At 70.4% G+C, this 15,086-nt stretch overlaps 2 protein-coding genes across 2 annotated transcripts; both read left to right on the top strand.

Moving 5' to 3' along the window:
* Positions 1 to 4,738: 4,738 nt before the first annotated feature.
* Positions 4,739 to 9,103, top strand: LOC118178164 (SLAM family member 9-like). The gene is made up of 6 exons (XM_035346454.1): positions 4,739 to 5,018; positions 7,275 to 7,616; positions 7,885 to 8,178; positions 8,303 to 8,422; positions 8,517 to 8,837; positions 9,036 to 9,103. The coding sequence occupies exons 1-6, from the start codon at positions 4,946 to 4,948 to the stop codon at positions 9,101 to 9,103; spliced, it is 1,218 nt and encodes a 405-aa protein (XP_035202345.1). The 5' UTR covers positions 4,739 to 4,945.
* A 1,552-nt stretch (positions 9,104 to 10,655) lies between these two features.
* LOC118178258 lies at positions 10,656 to 15,030 on the top strand. Its single transcript, XM_035346618.1, has 4 exons — positions 10,656 to 10,858; positions 12,398 to 12,730; positions 13,722 to 13,795; positions 14,822 to 15,030. Exons 1-4 carry the CDS (start codon positions 10,789 to 10,791, stop codon positions 14,891 to 14,893), a joined length of 549 nt encoding a protein of 182 aa, XP_035202509.1. The 5' UTR covers positions 10,656 to 10,788; the 3' UTR covers positions 14,894 to 15,030.
* Positions 15,031 to 15,086: the final 56 nt, after the last annotated feature.

The following is a 15,086-nucleotide window of genomic DNA, read 5'->3' as shown; positions in this document are numbered from 1 at the left end:
GTCCCCAATATCCCCCCCCCCCCTTCCCGTCCCCATCGGGTTTCACCTCGACCCCAAAGGTACTGTCAGGACGGTGCTGAGCCCGACCCAGCCTGAGCCCCCCCATCCTCCCCCCGGCCGGCCCGCGTGCCATTTCTTGCGATGGTGCCTGACTTAACCCCGGCTGTCGCCCCCACATGCTGCACCCCCACCGTCTATAGCAATAGCGTCCCGCCGGCCCCGAAACCAAGCCGAAGCTTTAAACTCAACTCCCCGGGGCAGGGGAGCGGGATCAGGGCCCCCCACCACCCCCCCCCGGCCACATCCGAGCCCCAAAGGGAGCCCCAGGCCAGGCGGCGGCGCCCCGGGGGCAAGCGGGTCCCCTCCTAGCACAGGCTGTTTTAGACCCCCCCCCCCCAGAGACACGTATCTGTGACCCCTGCCCCCCCAGCCACCATTTTTTTATTTGTCCTTTTCCTTTTTTTTAAATATTATGTACTATATTTTTAGTCTTAAACACGATATATTATATATATTTAATTTTTTTATATATATATTATAAATATAAATGTTAAAAAAAAAGAGGGGGCTGCGCTTGGCCTTTGTAGCACCTCGGGGGCTCTGCCAGCGGGGCTGGGGCCGGGGGTCCGGGGGGGGGGGGGGATGGGGGCCGGGGGGGGGTCCCCAGCCCCGCTGCGTTTTATTTCTCCCAGCCCGGGCTGCGAACGGGCCGGCTCCACGATTTTGTTTCCCTCGCGGCGCGGCCCATTACCCCGCGTGTTTCCACGCCTGGTTTATTATGCATGAACCAGGCCATTTCCCTGCCGCTCCCGGGACCCATCTTTAAAAGAAAAAGGCGCTTTGTCATCCCTAATGGCTTCTGCCGGAGCGTGCGGGGCGCTGGATGGATGGAAGCGCGGGGTGGGCGCGCGGAGAGATGGATGTGAGGGGAGGCAGAGGCGCGAAGCTCCCGCTCTGCCCCGCCGTCAGCTCTCCCCTGGCCCTAACCCAGCAGCGAGCCGGGAGCCGGCGCCTGGAGATGAGATCGGCTCCGAAATCCAAGCCCCCCCGGAGGCGCTCCCACCCCGCTAAAAAGAGGCAGCCGCGTTTCCCCGGGAAGCAGCCCTCCCGTTCCTCGCCATGCAGCTCGTTTCTTCCGAGATGGATTCGGATTTATCCCCCAGGACGGAGCGCGCTCGCCGCCTCCTCTTTCTGCAGAAATCCCCCGCCTCGTTCTTCCTCCCTCGCCTTCCCCGCAGACACGAGGCTGCAGCCTCCAGGAGAGCAGGGGGGGGGGACACGCGGGGCTCTCAGCTCGTTTTTCAGGCGTTCCCGGCTCTCGTGGACGCCCCTCACCAAGCCCAGGGAACGTCCCCAAAGTTGGGGGGGCGCAGATGAAGCGCCGCGGGAGCGGGACGAGAGAAATTGCCTTCGGCCTCGCCAGGCTGTCCCTGTCCCCTCAAAGCCGGGGACAACGGAGGGACGGGGCACTTGGCAGCACCCAGGAGCCAACAGGCAGCTGGCTTTGGGTCCTGGGGTTCTCCCCCAAACCCGGCTTTGGGTCCTGGGGTTCTCCCCCAGACCCAGCTTTGGGTCCTGGGGTTCTCCCCCAAACCCAGCCCGAGAGCACCAGGGAAGCAGCCCCCATCACCAGGAGCTCCTGACCGGGCCGCAGCCTTGCTCCCAGCCATCGGACAGCTACGGCAGGTTAAAAATATATATTTTAAAAAAATGAAATAAGGATCCCTCAAGAAAAGTGTAATTTGTCTCCCGGAGCCCCCGACCCGCCAATAACGCGCTGGAGGCAGAGATCCCATTCCCGGCTCTTCCCTCGCCGGCTGTCCCGCTGGAATTTCAACTCCCAGCCCTCAGGCCGGTGATAAAACAGAATTTTATTTCGTTCCCCATCAATCTGGGGCTCTTGGAGGGGAGGCAGCAGGAGGGCCGAGGGCGCAGCTCCCGGGGCTGAGCCCAGGAACGGGGCCTGGCGCTGGGCAGGGCGCAACGGGGGGGCTGCTGAGTGCCTCAGAGAGCTGCAAAGCACCGGGGATGCTTCTCCCTCGAGACACCCCCGTGGTGCCTCCTGTTATCACGGTCCTCCAGGCTGGCGTTTGAGCCAAATCAGGGCCACCAGCACTAGAAAAGGGGGGAAAAGGCCCCCCCTAAGGGCCCCGCGCCCCCACGGAGCCGCAGCACCCCACCTCTCTCACCGCCCGCCGGCCGGGCGGGCACTGAGCCCCGCCCCTTCCCCGCGGGTCAATTTATACCAGCGGAAATCCCGCGAGACTTGGGAGTGGGCGGGAACGAGGGGAGGGGTGTCTTTGCCCGCCCCGCTGCTGACGTCATCAGTAGGCACCCGGCGGCGGCCGGGGAAGGGGCGAGGGAGGGAAAATGGCGGCCGCGAGCGGCAGCGCCTGGGATCGGGCCGGGCGCTCGGGCTCCGGAGGCTCCGGGGGTGCCGAGGGCTCCCTGTGGGACTTTGGGGTGGGACGAGCCGAGGCCGGGGGGCTCTGAGGAGGCCGAGAGCTGGGGGAGGACGGCGGCTGGGGGCCGCAGCCCGGGCTGGGGCCCTGCCTGGAGACCCGCGGGCCTCTGTGGGGAGAGCGGCCGGGCCCCGGACACAGCGCGGGGCGGTGCGGGGCTGCCCCTGGGGCTGCTCGGGGCTGGGGTGGAGGCAGGAGGGGCTGAGCAGGGCATCCCCCCCCGGGGCTGCCGGGCTCCCCCTTGTGTCCCGGGGCTCTCCCAGCGCTTCTTCCTGAGGAGCAAAAGCGTCTAAAAATGTGACCTGGGTCGGGTCCTAAGGAGCTGAGGGGATTTTAGGGCCAGGACCGAGCGGCTTCCCCTGCCCAGAGCGGCCGCAGGAGGCGCGGGGCAGGATCCGGCCCCCAGCACCACTCCAGCACCCGGCGGTGTGTGTGGGAATGGGTTTTGTGAGCTCTACCCTATTAAACGATGATCCTAAAATATCCGAAATAAACGGCGATTAAACCCTAAAACCCTTCAGGCCTCGTGCAGGGTTACCCGGAGCCCTTTCTGTGCAGTGCCTCCATTGCCATCCCAGCTCGTCCTTGTGCTGCCGGCTAAGGTCGGAGCGCGGCGGTGACTCGGACAGTTCCCAAATCCCCCCAAAACGCCCCAATTTCTGCTGGGTCCTGGCAGAGGCGCAGCCCTGGAGGAAAGCCCCGGACCCAGAGGGGCTCCGGCAGCTCCAAGGGGCGATGGCCCCGCACCTTTGGGACCCATCGGAGCAGAGGACCCAAGCGTTTCGGCACCCACAGCACCTCAGGGTGTCCCCTAAAGCACGTCCCGGTCCCTGTCCCGGCGGTGCCAGCAAGGGCTGGGGTCCCCCGAGGACACGATCCTGGGCGCGTGGAGCTGCGCCGAGCCCCCCTGCCGGCGTTGTCCCCACCCCTGCGGCTGCAGCAGCCATGAGGAGAGGGGGAAGTGGCTTCCCCCAGGCTCCGCCGCAGGTTTCCTGCGTGAGCCGAAGGGCTCCGGCTGGCCAGGCACCGGGGGGACCCCAGGTGGTCACCCGGGGGGGGCCCTGCTGAGGGGCCATCACCTCTGGGACAGCCCGGGGGGGGCAGGGGGGGCTCGGGGGCTTCCTGGGGGGCAGCGCTGGGGCGAGGAATGGCTTAAATCCCACCCGGTGCTGGCGGCGGATCGGATCAACCCCACTGGCTGCGGAGCGAGAGCAGGAGACGGCCGAAGTTACCCATTTTCAAGCTCACGCGGGGGGCGGCGGGGCGGGGGGGGCGTGCTCCCAACTTCGAGGTTCAGCCCTTTTCCCCCCCCCTCCCCGTCGCGCAGTGGCTCCGTGCGGTCACGTTGAGCCGAGTTCTCAGCAAATTGTGACTTTCCCGGCTGCTGACAGGCACGCTCCCTGCCCGAGGCAGCCCTGGGCTCCGCAGCTCCTCCTCGCCCGCGCACGAGGACGGTGCCGGAGGGCTCAGGAGCTCAGGACGTGGCCCGGCGGTGCCGGAGGGTTCGGGGGGTTCAGGATGTGGCCCCCGCACATCGGCAGCGCCGGCCCCGAGCTCCCGGGGCTGGGTCCAGCCGCGTGGGGCTGCGGCTGCTCCTGGTGCTCGTGGGGTCGCGTCCTGGCCGTGCTGCTGGTCCCGTGTCCCACCTCTTCGGGGCTTCGGTCTCTCCCGGTCCTCCTGGGGACGGGCCCCCAGCGCCCTGGCATCAAGGCAGGGGGGGAGCAAAGCCCCCCCGACCCTCTCTGCATCCTCACCGGCTCTGCTGGGGACGCATCCTGCAGGGTTCGGGCATTGCCCCCCTGCTCCCCAGGGGCCGATTTACCTTATTATTTTTTTTTGCTAATGCTCTGTCCAGCCGAAAGCCAACCGACCGTGGCGCCGGGGCTCTTTTTCCCTCTTTGCCTCCCCCACCTTGGCTTGCTGGGGGGTTGAAATTAAAAATGAGCCGGCCGAGGTGCCGGTGGGATCCGCTTCCTTCCCTGCGGGCACCCGGCATGGGGCTGGGAGGGCTCAGGGGGGTCTCTCCCTTTTGTACCCCCCCCCCAGAGGACTTCTTGTCCCCACGCAGACCCCAGTGGGGTTTGGGATGTGCCCCCCCCCCCCTTGCTGCCGTGCCGCCTCCCCCGGGAAAACACCTGGGACCTCGCGGCGCTGTCCCTTGGTGGCGGGGACCGAGGGCAGGGATGCTCCGGATGCCACCACCCGCGTGAACCCGGGCACCGCTCGTCGGGCGGGGGGCTGGCCGAGGATGCCGAGAGCTCGGGGAGGGTGAGGGGGGGGGGGTCCCGGCCGTGCCCCCCCAACCCTGAGCCGTGCGTGTGCCGCGTCCCTGCTCGTTCACGGCGAGCTAATGAAGAGGCACGCGGTGCCCCCCGACGCGATGCGCTGCTCGCCTTCCTCCGGGTAGCGGCGGAGAGAGGCGGCTTTGCTCCTCCCCGTCTCCGCCGCCGCTGACTCTGCCCACCGAGGCGCGCAGAGCAGGAATGGAGGGGGACTTGGCCAGGAGCGGAGCCCGGCTGCCCGCGCTGCTGCTGGCGCTGCTCGGCCTCGCGCCAGGTGAGTGCACGGCCGCCGAGCCCCCGGCCCGCATGGCCGGGGCCCGCCCGGGGTGGGCAGCGCCGCCGCCGGTGCCGCTTGGCCCTCCGACGCCGAGCCTTTGGCTGCATGGGTCCAAGCTGGCACGCAAGCTCACGCGATGCTCGAAGGAGAGGTTTCGTAACCGGGGGGACACCGGGCAGCCCCCCCCCCCCCCGCTGCAGCCCCCGGCCGGGGGCAGCTCGCCCCACGGAGCCCCCCGGGGCTGCGCCCGAGCGAGCGGCGAGGCTCTTACGTAAAGCGGGAGCGAGGAATCCCCTTAATCCCCGGCGTGCTAAGCCACACGTTTAATAATTCCCGTAAAACCCTCGATTCCGACAGAAAGCATCTAATAGTCCGGGCGGATTAGCGGCGAGGTTTTATCTTCCTAACGCTTAATTGGCTTCGGGAGCGTGCGGCCGGCAGACCGGGGCTGCTGGCTCCGGCACCGGGCGCGTGCTGCGGGCAGAACCGCAGCCAGCGGGCTGGAAAAGAGGCCGGCGTGGTGCCTCGGGGTTTGCCAGCCCCCCCCCCCCCGCCTCGATCCGAACCCTTTGCTTCGGGCGCGTGTGGGGGCGATGAGCCAGGAGTGGGATAAAGCCCGGCTGGAAATCACCTTCGGAGATCTGTGGGATCTGAGATCGGAGCTGGGCTGCGCCGGACGCCCCGTGCCGGGGAGCCTCGAGCACCTCGGGGCCGCCAGCTCTGCCCTCCTCCGGGGCCGTTATCAGGATGGGAGGGAGCAGCCCCAGGCCGTGGCATGCTTGTGCTCGGCGCCCACCCGCTTCTCCCACCCGTTTTTCCTCCATCCCTTCCTTCTCCCCCCCTCCTTGTGCTCGCTGGGGGCTGCGGCTCGGCCCTCCCGCCCCCGGGGCTCAGCATCTGCCCGGCGGCCGGGCACCGGCCCCGTGTGCCAGACCCTTCCCACAACCCGAAAACTTGGAAATGCCCCCGGGGGGAGCAGCATGGAGGGGGGCTGGGGGGGGGAGCAGGGCTCAGCCCGGCATCAGGCTTGGGTGGAGGAGCCCAAAAAAGCCCCCGGTAAACGGGACGGGAGCGGCACCGCGGCGGGGACGCCGGGGAGCTCCCCGGCAAAGCAGGGAGGCAGCTCGCGACTCGGGCTTTCTGAAAAGCAAAGGCTGCGATGTCTGCGTTTAATCCGCTCTGATGGCCCGGCACATCTGCTGCTGGCGGCGGGGCCGGGGGGTGGGGGGGGACAGGGGGGACGTTGTGCCCCCCCCGGGTCCCATCCGGGACGGGGCAAAGCCGCTCGCCCCAAGCCCACCGCGGAGCATCCCGGTCGCTGCGTGGGGACAGGGACAGGTGGCAGAGGGGCTTCGACGAGATGCCGCCCCCCCCCCCCCCACCACCACCACCCCGATTTCCTCACCCCCTTCCTCCCCCTGGCAGGGCTGGGGGCGGTGGAGGAGACAGCTTGCGGGTAGGCGGGCGCTGCCAGCAGAGAGGGAGCTGGTGCCGAGCGTGCTTTCGCGCGGGGAGCTGGCGGCGCTGCCAAAAACTCGCGCTGTAGGCTCAGAGCGACGTCCCCGCCCGCCGCCCCGCAGCTCCGAGGTGGCTCCATCCCTCCCAGGGCCCCCCCGGTCCCCCCCCGTCCCCCCCCTCTTTGCGGCGACGTCCCCGCGCTCCCAGGCACGTGGCAGCGGGCTGCGGGACCTGGCGACAGCCCCCCGAGCATCCCACCACCCCGCGCCTCTGGAGCAAGGGGAAACCCAGCCCGGCCCCTCCGCTCCCCCCCGGCCTTGCCCTAACCCTTGTTGGTTTTTCGTAGGCATCTTGGCCGAGGCGCGTTTTAAGGAGGAAAATGAGGTTTTGCAGATGCTGGCGGGGAACTCCTCGCAGAGTCTGTTGGAGCGTTGTTCTGGTGAGCGCCCGGCCGCAGCGCCCTAGAGCGCGCCGTTCAGATGCGGCACTGGCATCCGAACACGTAGGGGCTTTTTTGGAAACCCACCCCGGCGCCCTCCCCCCTTCCCCCCCCGCCACTAGCAGCAGCCTCGGCGTGCTCCCGGGCCACGTTCCCGTGTCCCCAGCCCGGACGGGGACATCTGCAGCGGGCGCAGAGGACACGAGGCGTCTGCGCCCCGGCCGGGCGATGCTTCCTCTTCCTCCAGCCCGGACGGCGGCACCGGGAGGGGACCCGTCCCCCACCTGGGGGGGGGTCCTGCTGCCCGTCCCCGCGTTGTCCCCGTGCACCCAGGTGACGTTCTGCTTCGTCCCCAGAGCTCCTCTTCGGCCGAGCCCGGGCGCAGCCCCAGCAGGTGATCGGCATCCTGGGGGGCTCGGTGCTGCTCTCCCCGGCGCTGCCCCCCAGCAGCAGGGTGAAGGAGATCGAGTGGAGCTTTTCGGCCGGCGCCGGGGCCACGATTCAGGTGGCCGAGTTTGGCCCGGGGGGGTTCGAGCGCCCCGACCCCCAGGACCGCTTCAAGCAGCGGCTGGAGATGCTCAACGCGACGGCGCTGAGGATCGGGGGCCTGGAGCTGGGCGACAGCGGGGTCTACGGGGCGCGGATCAAACTGCACCCGGCGCTGGTGGAGGACCAGTCCTTCAACCTCTCCGTCTACGGTGAGCGATGAGGAATGGGGCCGGGCTCTGGGGACGCAGCAAAGAAAACCTCCCCGGGGCAGGCTCGAAAGATGGGGGAAACGCGGCGCAGAGCGAGGAGGTGGCTTAGGATCGAGCCCGAACCTCCCGCGCTGCCTTGCTGCACCCTCCACGCTCCCCGCCGGGGGGGTCCTTGGTGGGGTGGTGACATCTGGGGGGTGGCCGTGCCCCACGGTGGGGGGCAGCGGGACGCAGGCTGACCCCGTTTCCCCCCTTTCCTTGGGCGCAGAGTCGGTGCCGAGCCCCCGGACCCGCAGCCAGCTCCTGGCCAGCACGGTGGAGTGGTGCAACCTGACCCTGCAGTGCCAGGGCGCGGGCAAAGGCGCCGTCAACGTCACCTGGAGGAGGGACAACGGGCGGCGGGAGCCGGGCACCGACCGCTCGCAGCTGTCCCCGGACGGCACCACGCTGCGCCTGGCCCTGCAGCCCGGCACCGCCAACGCCACCTACGCCTGCACCGTCAGCAACCCCGCCGACCAGAAGGTCGTCCTCTTCGACCTGCAGAGCATCTGCCGGAGCGGGGGTGAGGGGGGCTTGCGCTGCTCCGCCGGGGGGGGGTCCTGAGCACCCATGGGTGCCACCGGCTCGGCCTGGGGTTGGTGGGGGGGGGGCGTCCCCCGGCTCAGCCCCTCTCTCTGCCCTCGCAGGGGGACAGGCGACCTTCTCCAAGTCGGGGTACGTGGTCCTCACCCTCATCCTGCTGGCCGTGAGCCTGGGGGGCGCCTTCTGGTGCTGGCGGCTGAACAGCGAGAAGGCGGCGGACCCAGGTCGGTGGAGCCCCTCTCGGGGGCGGCTCGGGGCCGAGCCGTGCTCGGGGGACGTTTTTGGGGTCCCCCCTGACACCCCCCCGCTCCCCTGCAGCTGCCACCCCCACGGTGCCGGCCGAGGAGGGTCCCCCCGACCCCCAGTACGCCGAGATCGTGCGCCGGAGCCCCCCGGAAGGTAATGACCAGGTGAGGAGCCCCCGGGAGGGTCGGGCGCTGCCGGCCTCGGAGGGGAGGGGGGGGGCATTCTGGGGGGGGGTCCCCATCACTTCGGGGTCCCCATCAGAGCGGGTTCCAGGTCACATCGGGGTCCCCATCTCGTGGGGTCCCAGCCACGCAGGGCGCAGGGGGGGCTCCGCGGCACGGGGCCACCGTGGGCTCTGCATCCTTCCCATCCCGGGGGCGAGCGGGGAGGGCAGCAAGGGGGGGGGGGGGGGGGGGGGGGGGGGGGCGGGGCGGGGACCCCCCTCAACCCCCCCAACCCCTGTCACTGCCCCGGGCTCTGTCCCTGCATGCTGCGCCCCGTGGGTGCCGGATGGAGGGGAGAGGAGGGGCGAGGGCGCTGCGGGGAGATGCACGGACGGACGGCGGCACGGTGCCCTCATGCCACCTGAAGGATTTCTCTCCCTCTCCCCGCAGGCGCCAGCAGCGCTGGAGCATCGGGACGTAACCCAAGGGCTGTGACGTGCGTTGTGTGCCAAACCCGACCCTTCTCCAGCCCCCCGCGCCGCCCGCCCCGCCCCCCGGCCGTCCCCCCCCCCTCGACCGATTTCGGCTCCGGGGACGGGAGGCGCCAGCTCTGGGTGCCAGCCGGCCGGACGCTTGCCCACCCTCCTCCGGTTTGCCCAGCCCCCTGCCCGAAGCCCCCCCTCCCCAAAGCCCCTTGGGGAACGAGGAGACGAGCGGCAGCGAGGCTGGGCCCCCCCTCCGGCACCGGGCTGGGGGCAGCTCTGATGCCTCAGGACTGGGGGGGTCCCAGCCCCATCTCTTCAAGCTGACACAGCAGCAGGGTGCCCTGGCAAAAAAGGGGGGGTCCAAACCCTTTTTTTTTTTGGGGGGGGGGGCGCAGGGGGCGGGGGGCCCCCCGGCGCCCCCCCCCGCACACCGGGGAGGAACCCCCCAACGGAAAACAAATCCCCCCCCCCCCCCCCCGCTGCCCACCAGCTGAGCCCCTGCCCTGGTCCCCCCCCCTACCGGGGCCGAGCAGCCCCCGGTGGCATCTCTGGGGGGGGACGACGTGGGGGCACCGGTGCTGGTTGGGTCCGCGCCCACTCTTCCTCCCCCCGTCGCTGTTTCCGTGTTGCCTGTGCACTGCCGCGAACAAGGGGGGGCGTGGGTGGGCGTTGGGGAGCGGGGGGGGGGTCTCACTCGTGTGTGTCCAGCACCTTCTGTCACGGGGGCCCCGTGCTCGGCCCCCATCTCCCGGCCTCGTGAAAGCAGCAATTAATAAAATCGTGGTGAGAGCGCAGCGGGGAGCCGGCGGCTGCCTGCCCACGCGGGGACCCCTCGCCGTCAAATCACCCCGGGGCCGTGCCGCAAACCAAGCTCCCCGCTTTGGGGCTGGGCCCCCCCCCAAAAAAAAAAAGGAGGGCGGTGCAAGGTGGGGGGGGGGGGGGGTTGCAGCCGCCTCTCGCTTCCCTTTTTGGAACTGCAGCAAAGGGCGGCGGGGAGCTCGGTTCCTGCTCTGCGCCGCCCCAGCCCCTGCGCTGCTGCTCTGCAGCTGCCGGCACGGCGACGAGCCGGGCCCTGCCACGCTCCCCTTCCCTCCCCTCGGGTTTGCTCCGGGGAAAGGATTTTTATTTTTATTTTTTATATATATATTTTTTTTTTCAACACCGCTCCCCGGGGAGCCAGCCCTGGCGCAGGGGAAGGGAGCATCCCGCACCCGCTGGCGGCATCCCCGAGCCGGGGCCGACCTTCTTACCCGGCTCACGGCCAGCCGAGGGCTTCTGGATGGCGGCGGCTCCCCGTGCTCGTGGTGCCTCGCAGCCAGCCCCCGGGGGGAGCCTCCTGTGCCCAAATCCGGGTGGCGGGGGCCGGGAGCTGGTCCCCAGCCCATGCCAGGTGGCCGTCCCCGCACGCCGCCAGCCCAGCTGGCGTTATTTACCCAACAGCAGCATCCGGGCTCCAGCCCTCCTTTTATTGCACCGGGAGGAGGACGAGGGCTGGGCAGCGGCTCCAAAGGGCTTCGGGCGATGGAGAGGTCCCGGCGGTGCTGAGCGGCGGCGGGGCTCAGCGTTGTCCCCAGGGTGTCCCCGGGTTGCCACTCCCCTGGGAAGGTGCGCTGCTGCCTGTGGGCTGCTTTGCGTGCGGCCTCAGCGCCGCCTGCGCGGCTGAGGTCAGCGCTGCCTCGAGCTGGGGATGGAGACATGGGGGAGTCGCGAGGCCGACGGCGTCCCCTCGAGCCCCGGCTGCTGGCCCTGCTCCTCATCGCCGCAGGTAGGGCACGGGGAGGCGGCGGCCACCAGGTCCCGCTTGCCGGCGGCCACCCCGCGGTGCGGAGCCCGGAGGTTGGCGGTGGGAGAGCCGGGAGCGGGAGGCAGGGCTGAAACCCGGCGACATCCCGGGTTGCAAAACCGAGTCCTGGCCCTGGAGGTTTGGGTGCAGGTTTGAAAATGTGGGAAATAACGGGGGGAGGGGGGGGGGGGGAGCGGGGCCCGGCCCCACGAAGGGGTCTTGAGGTCTGCTCCCAGGGGAACCCGGGCTGGGACACCCTCGGTGCTGGGGCACCCTCGGTGCTGGGGCACCCTCGGCGTGGGAAGGGCTCGGCGCCGTGCAGGGCATCGCCATTTATTGCCACCATAAATCGCCACCGGAGAGCTGCGCTGTCACCGGCAGGGCCGGGGCCCCGGGCGTGAGAGAGAGTTTGCTCCTGGTCCCGCTCCGTGGGAGCGCTCGGCTCGCGAGCCGCTGGCGTTTCCAGCCTGCTCGCCCGTCCCCGCGGCGCCCCCGGGGGGCCCTTTGCTCCCAGCTGGGAGGCAGAGGCGCTGCTCCACGCAGAGCACCGGGACCGCAGCCGGGCTCTGCAGCAGCCCCCAGCTGGGGGGGGGGCACCCAGAGCACCGGGTGGGGACGGGGGGGGGGGACGACACGCGGCCGCCGGCAGCCGGAAGGCTCCAGCTCGATGGGGCGAGGGCTCGGGGACGGGGACAAGCGGACACCACGCGGGAGCTTCCCGGGGCAGGATCAAGCTGGGAAACGCCGAGGCTGTGTTTGGGGTAAAGCCAGGGGCACGGCCCTTTGTTTGGGGCAAAACACCCGCGGGCGGCTCGGTGCCACCGGGGGCGACTCACGTCCCCAAAACGGGGGAGCCGAGAGGACACCGTGGGGCTGCTCTCCCCCCCCCCCCCCCCCCCCCCCCTGGCCCCCCCCCTTCGCGGCCGGCATGCCACCCCTGCAGCATCGCCTTCCTCTCTGCAAAACCAAAGCGGCCCCGGCCAGAGCGCGGCTGCACCGGCAGCGGGTGGGAAACGCGTGGCCGGCCCCGAGCGGGGTACAGGAAGCGAGCGGCCGGCGCAGGATGGGTGCTGTGATGTGGGGACGCTGCTGTCCCCCCTCCACCCCCCCGGCGCGGTCGCCTCCACGCAGCTTTTCGCGTCTCAAAGCCGCATCCCTCCCCTCCTGGCGTCACGGGAGCTGAGCGTCGGGCGGCCGTGCTAGAAATAGGGCGCTGCCCGCAAAAGCCGGCCGCACCCCGAAACCCGGCTCGCGGCTCCCGAGGGTCTCCGGAGGACCCCTCACGGAGGGCAAAGCTCCAACCTGCCCCGACTCGAGCCCCGCGGAGGGCGAGAGCGTGCCCCGGGCTGCTCCCCGCGGCCGTGCCCGCGACGGGGATGGGGTGGCACGGGGGACAAGGCGGCTGCGCGGGTGGCCGGCGTCGGCGCAGCGGTGCTGGCAGGGTGCCGGAGGTGATGGGTGAAGGGTGCTCGGGGGGTAGGGGGGGGTCTGCACCTTCCTGACCGCCGCTGTCCCGGGCAGGCACCGCAGGCACCCAGCCGCAGCCGGTGAGCGGCGTCCGGGGGCGCTGGGTGCTGCTCTCCCCGGCGCTGCCCAACGGCAGCAGCGTGAAGGCGGTCGAATGGTACCTCTGGGCCGGCGCCGGTAAAAAAATTCCAGTGGCCGAGTTTGGCCCGGAGGGGTTCAAGCGCCCCGACCCCCAGGACCGCTTCGAGCGGCGGCTGGAGATGCCCAACGGGACGGCGCTGAGGATCGGGGGCCTGGAGCTGGGCGACAGCGGGGTCTACGAGGCGCGGATCAGGTACCACACCTCGGTGGCAGTGGAGGATCAAGCCTTCAACCTCTCCGTCTACGGTGAGCAACTGGAAATTGGTGGGGGGGGGGGATACTGGGAAGCGCTGCCGCCGCCCCTGGGGTTTCCAGCCCGCGGGGAGAGGTGACAGAGCCCTTTTGTGCCTTATCAGCGCCCGGGGAAAGGGGAAGAGAAACCGCCGAGCACCTGCCTGGAGGGGGGGGGGTGGATTTTCCTGGCGTTCTGACAGATCCGTGCCCCACTGCACTTCCCTCTCCTGCCCGTTGCCTGCCCGTCCCCGTCCGTCCCCCCCCCCCAGCTGGTGTCCCCGGGGTGTCCCCACGCGGGTCCCAGCAGGGTTCCTTTGCTCCAGAGCCGGTGCCAGCACCGCTGATCCAGCACCAGCTCGTCTCCCGCAGCGCCCGGGGCTGTAACGTCACCCTGCGCTGCTGGCTGCCCCCCGGGAGCCCCGCTCAGGCCGCCTGGCAGCTCGGGGACACCTCGGGGACGCCGTGGGGACAGAGCGTGGAGGACGGGGGGACCCTGCGGGTGGCCGTCCCCGCCAGCGCCCTCGATGATGCCACCTTCACCTGCGTGGCTCGGAGCCCCGCCGAGGAGCGGAGCGGCTCCGTCAGCCTCGCAGCCCTGTGCGAGCCCGGTAAGGCTCTGCCGCGTCCCCTCCTGCCACCGCGGGGTGCCTGGGGGGGGGGTCCGGTCACCCCAGCGCCCCTCGTCCCCGCAGAGGCAGGCAGGAGGAGGTGGTACATCTGCCTGGGGGTGCTGGCCGCCGTCGCGGGACCGCTGGCTGTCCTGTTGTGCCTGCGGAGGAAGAGGAGGAGGAAGGCGGCGGAGGGAGGTGGGCGCCACGACGGGGACCGCGGCCACATGGCCGCAGGGGACACGGGGAGGGGGGACAACGGGGGAGCCGTGAGCCCCGGGGTGCGATGTCCCCAGGGTCGGGGGGGGGTCTCCCGTGTCCCCATGGCGGGGGGGGGCCCAGCCCCCCCCCCCCCAGTGTCCCCCGCTCGCCCTCCCCAGCTCGTCTGTCCCCAGCCGGCCCCAGCGTGGCGGAGGAGCCGGAGTACGCCCAGGTCCTGAGGAGAAACCCCCCCGAGGAGGACGAGCAGGTGAGGCCTGGGGGAGGGCTTGGGGACAGGGGGGGGTCCCGGGGCTGTCCCCAAGGGGTGAGGCTGCTGATGTCCCCTTTTGGGGGGTCACGGGGCTGTCCCCATGGGGGGAACCTCAGGGCTGTCCCCATGGTGGGGGTCCCGGCACTGTCTCTACAGGGGGGTTCCAGGGCTGTCTGTCCCCATGAGGGGACCCTGGTGCTGTCCCCATCAGGGACCTCGGGGCTGTCCCCACCGGGGGTCCTGGAGCTGTCCCCACAGGGTGGGTTCCGGGGCTCTCCCTATCGGGGGACCCTGATGCTGTCCCCACGAGGGGGTCCCAGGGCCATTGCCGTGGGGGGACCCCGATGCCGTCCCTACAGGGGGTTCTGGGGCTGTCCCTGTGGGGTGACCCTGGTGCTGTCCCCTACAGGGGGTCCCAGAGCTGTCCCCACTGGGGGTCTCGGGACTGTCCCTATGGGGGTGACCCCGGGACTGTCCCCACGGGAGGTCCTGGTGCTGTCCCTGTGGGGGTGACCCCGGGGCTGTCCCCACGGGGGGTCTTGGGACTGTCCCTATGGGGGGACCTCAGGACTGTCCCCACAGTGGGGTCCTGGTGCTGTCCCTATGGGGGTGACCCCGGGGCTGTCCCCACAGTGGGGTCCTGGTGCTGTCCCTATGGGGGTGACCCCAGGACTGTCCCCACGGGGGGTCCTGGTGCTGTCCCTATGGGGGTGACCCTGGGACTGTCCCCACGGGGGGTCCTGGTGCTGTCCCTATGGGGGTGACCCTGGGACTGTCCCCACGGGGGGTCTTGGGACTGTCCCTATGGGGGGACCTCAGGACTGTCCCCACAGGGGGGTCCTGGTGCTGTCCCTATGGGGGTGACCACGGGGCTGTCCCCACGGGGGGGGTCCTGGTGCTGTCCCTATGGGGGTGACCACGGGGCTGTCCCCACGGGGGGGGTCCTGGTGCTGTCCCTATGGGGGTGACCCCGGGGCTGTCCCCACGGGGGGTCCCGTCCCGACCCCGTGCCTCTCCCCGCAGCCCCCCCAGCCCTGCGCCCCCCTCAAAACCATCTACAGCGAGGTGGGGGCCGGCACGCACGGCCTGGCCTAGCCGCAGGCCTGAGCAGCAGGACCACGGCCGGCCGGACAGACGGAGGACGGCCGGACAGACACGCGGCCCTTTGACCCTTTTTCGCTTTGTTTCACCCCATTCCTTTCCCTTTCCCTCCCCAAAAGCAGGGGGCTCGGCGGGACCCCAATAAAGGCGGATGGAAACGGGGGGGGGCGCTGTCTGTGGAAGGGGG

Source organism: Oxyura jamaicensis, chromosome 25, assembly GCF_011077185.1.
Source record: "Oxyura jamaicensis isolate SHBP4307 breed ruddy duck chromosome 25, BPBGC_Ojam_1.0, whole genome shotgun sequence".
NCBI lineage: Eukaryota > Metazoa > Chordata > Aves > Anseriformes > Anatidae > Oxyura > Oxyura jamaicensis.
Note: the sequence above shows the minus strand (reverse complement) of the source record. Positions and strands in the feature narration are given on the sequence as shown.